At 37.1% G+C, this 10,342-nt stretch overlaps 1 protein-coding gene across 1 annotated transcript; it reads left to right on the forward strand.

Moving 5' to 3' along the window:
- Positions 1 to 1,286: 1,286 nt before the first annotated feature.
- HENMT1 (HEN1 methyltransferase homolog 1 (Arabidopsis)) lies at positions 1,287 to 9,609 on the forward strand. The gene is made up of 6 exons (XM_010563435.1): positions 1,287 to 1,403; positions 2,906 to 3,018; positions 4,701 to 4,835; positions 5,228 to 5,410; positions 7,066 to 7,243; positions 9,199 to 9,609. The coding sequence occupies exons 1-6, from the start codon at positions 1,287 to 1,289 to the stop codon at positions 9,607 to 9,609; spliced, it is 1,137 nt and encodes a 378-aa protein (XP_010561737.1).
- The last annotated feature ends 733 nt before the right edge of the window (positions 9,610 to 10,342 follow it).

Genomic DNA, 10,342 nt, shown 5'->3' on the forward strand with positions numbered 1-10,342 from the left:
GTGAGGAAATGACGGTTGAGGGATCGGGGGCGGCCAGCGCCGCTCCGCCCTACCCCTCGCGGCCCCTGCGGACAGCCAGGAGTAGGCCCCGGCCGAGACCTGGTGCCCGTGAGGGCTGGGGCTGAGGCGGCCCTGGCCGGCGAGGGGAGGGCTGGCGCAGCCGCGGGCTGCCTGGCGCGTAGCCTGGGGAGGGCTGGGGCGCAGCCTGCGGGCCAGGAGCGTGTGGGGATCTGGTGAGGGGAGTCCAACAGGCTCACTTTGCTCCCGAGGAGGCAGATGGCTGGCCTGAAGACTGAGCCTGTTTCCTGACTTTGTACATATATATATAAAAAAATACATATTTATATTTACGGATAAAAGACCTCATGGGGCAGTCAAGTTGCCAGCATGCTCAGTCCAGCTGCTTTGGTTGTGCTGGACCTGGTGCCCGTTAGATCTGCTAGTGAGCCCTGGGCTGCAGTTGTCACCTGGCAGAAGGGCTCTGGAAAGCCATGTGCCCACAGGACCACGTTCCTTCACTTGCGCTGTTCCTGTGGAGTTCATTCATCATTCATTAGGGCCTTATTTTTAGGTTTAGTGGGGATATTTCCTGTTAAATATTTATGTGTGCTAAAAATGTAGTTTTTAATGAAAGGTGGGAGAGTTGGAAATGCACTAATGGTTATGACTCTAATGCCATGTTGAATTATGTTAGCTTATTTATAAAATGCAGGCACTAATAACTAGGTTCAGCTCATAGTAAGTCTAAAGCTAAGGTCTAGCAGGACATTTCCTCTTGCACGACATAGTAATTATTCTGATATTTCCTGCTTCTTACTATGTTGTAGAAATTGTTTTGAGCCATACATGCACAAATCTGGATATAAAATAATCTGAATTGTAAGATAAAACAAATGATAGATGAGAGACAAGAAAGCAGGCACCTAAGCGAGGAATTATTTATTTTTCCGCTCTTGCCAGAAAAGCTAAGGAAGATTAAATATGTTGCAGTTTTGTGAACGCTATGTAGGTGTGCTGGATGGAGAGTGACGAATTATGAAACTTGCTTTTTTAGGATTGTGTATGATTATAATTGTTTTATAAAAATGTTATTTACATCATTGTATGTGGAGGGAGTAGTTAGTGCATAATTTTGCTAATTCCTATGTTTTTTTGTCATTCTCTGAATAGAACTGGGATCAGGTCTACCCCTGCTTAATTGTGAATTGAACACTACTGAAAACAGCAGACTTTGATAAAGTACTTCGGAAAAAAAGAGGGTTTTATTTTAGCACTAGCAAAATACTATGGATAAGAACTTTCAAGAAGAACAGTTTACAGGAATTATTAAATTTACACCTCCTTTGTACAAACAACGCTACCAGTTTGTTAAAGATTTAGTGGGGAAATACAAACCTAAGAAGGTTGGTATTTTGGTATTTTGAATTTTTATAGATTTGAAAAAAGTTAACATTAGGTATCTCAGGAAGACAGGAAATGCATAGATAACCTGCTGACTTAATTACCAAACAACAGTAGTGGAGGAGCTATTGTTAAAACTGAATTGCCTTAGCAGACACTTGATGATCATGTTTTGTTTTTCAGGGGTGCATATAGTTAATGTTAATTGATGGGAAGGGGGAAAAATCTAAACAAGAAAAATGCCTTAACCTGTTTTGGAGAGTAGGGGGCATTCTGGTTTTAATATAATGCTGAGGATTTTGGTTCAAGCTGCTTTCGTCATAGTTTGGTTTTGTTTTCTAGAGCTGTTAGTTCCGTATACGATATCAGGTTTACCTCATCATGCACGTGGATGTTCTCAGAGGAGAAGTGACATTAAGAGTCATATACCAGGGCTCTTGTTTTGGTACTCATTTTGAAAAGTTAAATTATTTAAGTAATGTTGTGTAGTGTTTGCTCTCTCCTAATATGTCCTCCCCCCACCCCCAGCACCTCCTCCCAAAATGCAAAAAGTTGAGAAATACCTCTGTCTTCAGTGTTTAACTCTGAAACTGATGTTAATGTCTTAGGGAGCATGCAAGAAATTGATGAGAAATGCACCTGCGGTGCCCTCACATAATCATACTTCTAGTAGCAAATATAAATCTAATACAGTCTATGACGTCATGGCACTGTAATCTGCTTTTAAATAGAGCATATTCAGGACTGTTGCATCCGTACTGAAAGGTTTGAATTTTCTGATTTAGGATGTAAAATGGGGGGGGGGGGGAAGAAAACTTTTTGTTTACCCACAGGGTAGAGGTAAACTGAATAGAAACAATTCAGGATTTTCACAGTGAGAATTGAGCATTGTGCTTCAACCTTGACTTAGCCTGAGAAAGAACAGAGGGGTTTGGTTCCACCTCTTAAGCTTACAGGAGAGAATATCTATTATATATTTGACTTTGTGGTCTGAATATCCCCAGCTTTCCCCACTTAAATGTTAGACTGAGCCTGTAAACTTGTTTTATGCAGATCCTTTGCTGCTAAGTTGGCTGCTGGTGAGCCTATTCTCAGTGTTTTGGATGGAGAATAGTCCAGTGAAAAGCAGTGGTGAATGTGAAAATTGCTGCAGCTTTAATACTTAGAAACATACCTTACTGTTATTTGAGGGAATATGCCTTCATGTGGAAGATGTTCTCCACAGCCAGTGGGATGTTCTACATGTATTTGTTTATGGCTGTAATAACAAAAGGTTAATCCATTTAAAAAATCTTGTAGGATCTTCATATAAATTTTTTTTAAAGAATTTTCAAATCCTTGTCTATCCTGCTTGCAACTGTAAGTGTAGTTATGATCGTGAACTGCTTTATTCTATCATTAAAAATTTATTTTGACATAAATATGGAACTTTTATTTTATTAAAGTCTCTGAAATTACTTGGAAATATGCAGTGTTTACACATTGTTTAATATCTAATTTGCAGGTGGCAGATTTAGGATGTGCTGACTGCACACTTCTCTGGATGCTGAAATTCTGCAGTTGCATTGAAGTGTTAGCTGGGCTAGATATCTGTACAAGTATAATGAAAGAGAAAATGTAAGCTCTTGCATTGTGTTAATTTAAGGTTTGTATTTGGCTTGACTTGGTGGCATGTTACATAATTTCTTATAAAGAATTTCAAAATGAGGGTAAATGCAGAAATACCAGCTTGGTGAATGAAGAGCTATCCATTGTTGTTAATTAGTGTCCTGGTTTCAGGTGGGATAGAGTTGATTGTCTTCCTAGTAGCTGGTACAGTGCTATGTTTTGAGTTCAGTATGCGAAGAATGTTGATAACACTGATGTTTTCAGTTGTTGCTAAGTAATGTTCAGTCTAAAGTCAAGGATTTTTCAGCTCCTCATGCCCAGCCAGCGAGAAAGCTGGAGGGGCACAAGAAATTGGGAGGGGACACAGCCAGGGCAGCTGACCCAAACTGGCCAATGGGGTATTCCATACCGTGTGACATCACATCTAATATATAAACGGGAGGGGAGTGGGGGCGGGGGGATCGCCACTCAGGGACTAACTGGGTGTTGATCTGTGGGTGGTGAGCAGTTGCACTGTGCATCATTTGTATATTCCAATCCTTTTATCATTACTGTTGTAATTTTATTAGTGTTATCATTATTAGTTTCTTCTTTTCTGTTCTATTAAACCGTTCTTATCTCAACCCACGAGTTTTACTTCTTTTCCTGAGTTTCTCCCCCATCCCACTGGGTGTGGGGGGGAGTGAGTGAGTGGCTGCGTGGGGCTTAGTTGCTGGCTGGGGTTAAACCATGACAGTTAGTTACATTGCACCTGTGTCTGGGGACTACTGGGCTGTAGATGCCCATAACATCACCTAACGTAGTAAAGGTCCAAATCATGGAATGGCTCTGAAGGTGTGTACATCTGAGAAATACACTGTTTGTAAAGGTACTAATACATTGTATTAGTAGTATCTGTTTATGCTCATATACGACATTACTGTGGTATGCAAATCTGATCTTTTAAAAACGTGCACGTAACTCTCTTTTAGTCACTGTGGTGGGAACTTCATTCTTGTTAACATTTTCAAAATGCAAAGGTTAGCTCAGTGTTTTGTGTCTGGCTTAGAAGGCTCTAAAACATGATGTTTTTGTGATCTTTGAAGCATGGGTCAGACTGGTGAGGAACACCGAAGTTTCTCTCTTGGAAGCTGATTCATATGGTTTCAATGAATGCGTAGGATGTAGATGCTGACATCACTTGCTCTTTCTCAAGAATGAAGGAAAGTAGCCTTTTGTTATATTTAATGTTTAATGTGTGTTTTGTCTGATGCAGTATTTCAGAATGAAATTTGCCCATATGTTTTACTTCTTGGTCTACTTTATTTGGAAAAAAACAGGTTAATATGCTTGCCTAATAACTTCCCCCAAAATCCTGTAAAGCGTGTCTAAGCCAGACTTACTGTGTGTGTCTAGAATTGAGCTACTGTCAGAATTTACAAGTGATTTTCCAAGTGGCTTGAGAGTATAGTGGAAATTTTCATAAACATGAAGGACAACTGCTGAATTAACTCCTCTGTGCTTTCTGTCCTATTGTAGATAGTCATAAAAAGTGTTTATATTAGACATTCTGGTTTTTTAATCTGTAAAATAGTTAACCTTTTTGAGATTTAAAAGGTATCTATGTAGGGTGTTAGCTAGTTCAGCTACATGCACCATTTATCTTGTCCTAAGGTCCTTTCTGTGACATTGTGTTTTTAACACTTTTGTAGGCATAGGTTGTCTCCTCTTCCTGTTGATTATTTACAACCGGCTGAAAGATCCCTAACTGTTACCTTGCATCACGGTTCAGTTGCCCATAAAGATCCTTGCATGCTTGGTTTTGACTTGGTAACTTGTATTGAACTGTAAGTATTAGGCCAACATACTATGTTTTCCTAAGTTCATTAGGGTTCAGTTTGGAATTTTGTCCATACTCTAAACAGACTTGATCAAAAGAGTAGCAGAATGTGGCATTTTCTAACTTGTGCTTAAATTAACAATACTAAGAAATTCAAGTGGTGCTAGCTTATGGTAGAAAAAGGATATTGATGAAAAAGTCCAAAAAGCAAGAGGAAATTTTCTCAGACAAAAACCTCTAAGCTGCCACTCAGCCACGATGCCAGTGCTAATATTGCAGAGCTAGGCTTAAAATTACAAGGTACAGATATGGGTTTGGGGTTTTTTTTGACTGTTTTTTAAGATGATTAAAATATAGTAGGGTGTTTTTAAAGATAGAAGAGAAACTTATCCTTTACAGAATAGAGCACCTGGAAGAGTCAGAACTGAAGAAGTTTCCTGAAGTGGTGTTTGGTTTCATGGCTCCAAGCATAGTTGTGATCAGTACTCCAAATTCTGAATTTAACCCTTTGTTTCCGGGAGTGACATTATTCAGGCATCCAGACCACAAATTTGAATGGAACCGAGTGCAATTTCAAAGCTGGTAAGTTTACTGAACATCATATGCAGACAGCTTTGAGTGCTCAGTAATGTCAGAAAGGAACACCTATACGTTTTCAGAATGGTTTGTGTATGTGGTTTGGTGTCAGTGGAGTTTCACACCTACTGATCTGGCAAAACATTTCTTTGCTGTTATGAATAGTTAAGCATGCTTTGTGGGTTTTGCATTTAATGATGCTTGTTAAGTTGGCTTGCTTTTACTGTAACTGCTCTGCAAAAATATTTAAAACTTTTACTTTCCCTTTTATATATCTTCATTACAATTAATGCATTTGAAGTGTAAGGTATTAATTAACCTTTTCACTTAATAATACCCTGCTATAGAAATGCTTCATAAAAACCTGAGAAATGTGCTTACTATGTATGGTGTGTAATCAAAGCACTCAATTAGTCCAGACCTTTCTGTAAGAGTATGCAAGCAGATTTATCAAATAATCACAGGAGCAGAGCATGTTGAATAAAGTTAAGGATAGTTTAGTGAATCATGGCACAACGAAAGATTTTGTGCAAAATATATGTACATGACAGAGGGTTGCACGAGATATATCTTACTCTAGTATCAGTAGATGTAATAAAAACAAAAAAAAGAGGGAGTGGGATATGTATCCTGTGATAACATTCAACTGTCAGGCAGCTGTGGAAGAAAATACATGGTACAGTAAAGGATGTCATACCTCAATAGCCAACTCTTGGTCAGAAATTTTATCTTGGAAAATTTGCCACTTAGGTTGTTTCTGCCATAGACTTTAAAGTATGCAGTGATTTTTGAGTATATAGTTTTGCAAAGCTTGAAGCATATATTTTTCCCTAAATAATCATAGTAAAACCTGCCTGCATTATTAGCTAAAGGCTGAATACCTTAGAGACCATTTATAAGACTTAAAGTAAATTTAGATTCTGCTTTTGGATATATGTGAATTAAAAATATTGATATCACTGAAAGAGTGATTTTTTTTTTTGTGCTGCAAATATCAGAAAGTCTTTACATTTGTGTTGTGAAATCAAAGTATTGCAATATTCTCTAAACTACATGAGATACTAATTTAGTTTACTATTTCTTCACGGAGAGTAATGCAGGTAGGTAGTGCCATTTTAGTTCCCAGCCCCATCACTTTTTTCACACTGGCTGATGTACAGTATTACAAGATTGGTTTCCATTTAGATGTCATGTACATTGTTGTAACCTTGATTAGGTAGACTTTACTCTTTATACGTTTACAACAACCCCCCCTTTTTTTTTTCTATTAACAAATGGTCTCTTGTGCTTTTGGGTTGTGTATGTTTTTTATTGGGTCTTCTCAATTTTGTTCTCTAAAATTGGTATTTTTTAGCTCACTTTCAGTGCATTTAAGACAGTGAGTAAGCAACTGTGAACATGTATATTCTATGCAGATATTTTAGAAATAACGGTAATGCTTGGTTGCCTAAATTACTGATACTAAATGATTCAGACTATGGTAGGCATATGATTACAGCTCTGATTCAGCAAGTTTTGACAGTGCTTATCTTCAGGCACGTGAGTATTATTAGAGAAATTATGCTTAAGCATTCACGGGGTCTTGCTTCTGTTAGAGAATGCATCTTTATCACATTAAAAGATTAATATCTAGTATGATTGGAATAATTTGTCTTTCATAGGGCTCTAGAGACTGCCAGACGCTATGATTACTTAGTGGAATTTACTGGTGTAGGGCACCCACCAACAGGAATGGAGAACGTTGGGTTTTGTACCCAAATAGGTGTGTTTGTTAGAAAACATCCTCAAACCAGTGAATCTGCTCAGTCTGAGAAACCCACTGAAGGAGTTTACAAAACAGTAAGTATTATTTTCTTCCTTTAGGAGGATGAATAAAGAATAAAATTTTCCATGACCTGCCTGTGAAGGTGTTCTTACTATGGTCTACTATTGCCATTCAGTCTTAGCTCTGATTAACATACACCATAAGATCAAGAGAGTCGAAGTCCATGATTTGTGTTTCTAATTGTATAAAGGCCTTTAACTTTTAGGTTATCCACTAAATAGCAATATGGATAATCATTCTTATTTTAATGTGCTATTATCCTTAGAATGAAAATTCTCCTTTCTGCCAGATATACAGTGACACTATTTTTATAATAGTTCCTCTAATCATTCATTTTTTCATCATGTGGTTGTTGGCACTGACAGACTTTTCAGGTGCATAAAAAATAAAAAGCATAAAAAAGTATTTCTAACAGAGTGTATGTTGCGAAGAACTGCATATTCTTGTCAAATATATTGTCAGAGGAAGGCATTTCCCAGAAATTTGATTGACAGGACCTCTTCTGTGTAGTTTGCCTTAGTAGCATTTGATGTCACATGCTGATCTCGGTGTTTTCAGGTAGCCAGTTCTGGTTTTTGCAGAGGCATGGGATCTTGCCAAGTAGCCTGTTCTTTGGTGGTCCACATCAAACCACTTTGTTTTTCAGCACTAAATGGCTTTTTCTTTAGATAACATCAGATAATATTTTTGTAAAGTACTCTGCTTTGTGTTGCAGTGTGTCACACGACAAAGCCTAATGCATCTAAGTGCCATGTGGTATAAATCAAAGGATGGGTTTGGTTTTTTTTTTCAGAGATAATATGAAGTAATAATGCAAAAAGAGAAATATATTGGGTTTTTTTCCTCAATCTTATGAGGCCTTAAATTATTTGTTTCAGTGAACATATTCTAATATTTCACTTCTTTGTTTAAAGATCTATATGTACCTTTAATGTGTATGTCACCTGTATGTGACCTGATGTGAAATGTCAAGTGACATTATGGGAATGTCTTTTGTAGTTTCCAAGCTATAAAGACATTCTACACACTTGAAATTTCACCTGTCATCTACTGCCCTTAGTAGAATCGTGAAGTGCTCTTTAGTGCTCAGCAAACTTGGAAATAGGTCTAGGTGACTGACACATACTAGAAATTGCTCTCATTATCTTCTGTTACAGGGTCATTATGGAGGGAGTTTTGACAGCAGTATCCTTTGAGTTTAAACAAGATAGTTATATCTCATGTGTTTCTTATCAAACCTGGATTATTACATTTTTATTTTATTATGTAACTAATTTATAGGAATACATCAACATTTCAAGATGTAATCAGAAAGTAAGAAGGAATAGTTATAGACTGTGGAACTTCAGTGGTAGTGTGTTGGTATAAAGCATTTCCTAGTAAACTAGTGGGAATGCGATTGCCTGCCTAGTTGCCTTGATTGCCTTGGAGTACAGCTCAGTGTAAAACAAACTGCAAGTTCACAGATTTTGATGTCACAATTTATTTTTTAGCATTCTCTGCATCTGTGAGAGCATATTTAATGTTTTACTCTGAAAACAGAATGAAAGATTTAGCTGCAGTCCTGGTTTCCAGATGACGGTTCAGAAGTAGTTTAAAATCTACATAGCTGTGGAACTGTCACCAGACCCTCATGATGAGTAATGTGGAAAGTAAGAGAATGATTAAAAAGAATTAAAGAATTGCAGGGCTTCACCTTTCCTGATCTACAAGTATAGCTTGCAGATACAAGCCTGATTTTTTTTAAGTTCCATTAACTTATCTAATTGCCATTGTAGTTGTAATACATAAAATCAAGTCATATTGTCTAGTAGTTTCTCTATTATCTGAAAATGTTTAAAGTAATAAGCAAAATAGGATTGAATCAAGAATTATGTTCACATTTTAGAAGCTCTATTTGATAAGCAAATGTTAAAATCTAAGCCTATGATAATGATAAACATTTTATGTGTTCTTGTATGTTGTAAAGGTCTTCAAAGCAGTGTATCCGAGTCTTAAAGATGAGAAGTACCTCCAGAATGCAGTGGTCAGTGAAGTTATTTTCACAGCACAAATCATTAAGCAAAGTCTGCTGGACTATGTAATATCAGAGCATGAGGAGTATAATGATGATCCTGCTGAGAGAAAATCCAAATTCCAACCTTCAATGAACTATTTTTCAGACAATCTTGGAAAACTGGTTGTTGAAAAAAGCATGGAACCATTTGTCAATGGACATGTGGTTTATATACCTCTTACAACAATCTTTTCTTTTCCCAAAGTGAATCAACTTTGTGGTACCTTTGAGAAGTTATGCAAGCTTATTGCTGGCAAGGTCACACTGAGCAGTGATGGTTCTGCTGTGATGTTCAATACTGAACATGAAAATGAAGAGAATTAGATCACAGATTTCTCGTACAAAGTTCAGTTTAAGTAATGAAAGTGGTTTTTTTAGTAGCTGTCAAATGGTGTGTTCTGTATGCTAACTAGAACCACAAAATCTTTTCTAAAACTTCCAGTATTTATCCATCAGCACCTCTCTTGTTCACTGAAGATGAGTGCTTCTGACAAAGATTGTAGTAACTTATAGGGCTTTGGAGTATCAGGGGCTAAAAGGAAAGAATTAATTCCCGTGAAGAAAAATTTTAAGTATTTCTGTTTGTTTTCTGTTACCATATTGTAGCTATCATGACTAGATTATTTTTGGTAATCTTTTGTTACCTTTAAGGATAGTTGATGATAACACAGAACTATGTTGTTGTGCTGAATAATATGAGTCGGACATAGGTTTAGGGCAGCTTTTTTCTTGATAGAATAAAATTTATAGACGCCTTTTTCAACATGAGCACATACTCAGCCTTCGTGAAAACTAAATGTTGTTCCAGATAAATTGGAATATGCCACAAACATTTATAGCTCAGTAAATTCAATAGTGGGGAGGAGTGCCATGATGTTGGATGTGAGGTGGGGAAAAAAAGGCAGTTTTAGCCCTATTGTCTTATCCAGTTTCTTGGTAACTGCTACTTGGAAAATAAGTTGCATCCTGTAACTTTCCAGAAGCTGAATTTAATTAAGTTGAAACTGGTATCTTTGACTGTTCTGTTTTTGAAAAAAATTTAAAAAAAAATCTGTCA

Source organism: Haliaeetus leucocephalus, unplaced genomic scaffold (genome assembly GCF_000737465.1).
Source record: "Haliaeetus leucocephalus isolate CR32 unplaced genomic scaffold, Haliaeetus_leucocephalus-4.0 Scaffold166, whole genome shotgun sequence".
Classification (NCBI taxonomy): domain Eukaryota; kingdom Metazoa; phylum Chordata; class Aves; order Accipitriformes; family Accipitridae; genus Haliaeetus; species Haliaeetus leucocephalus.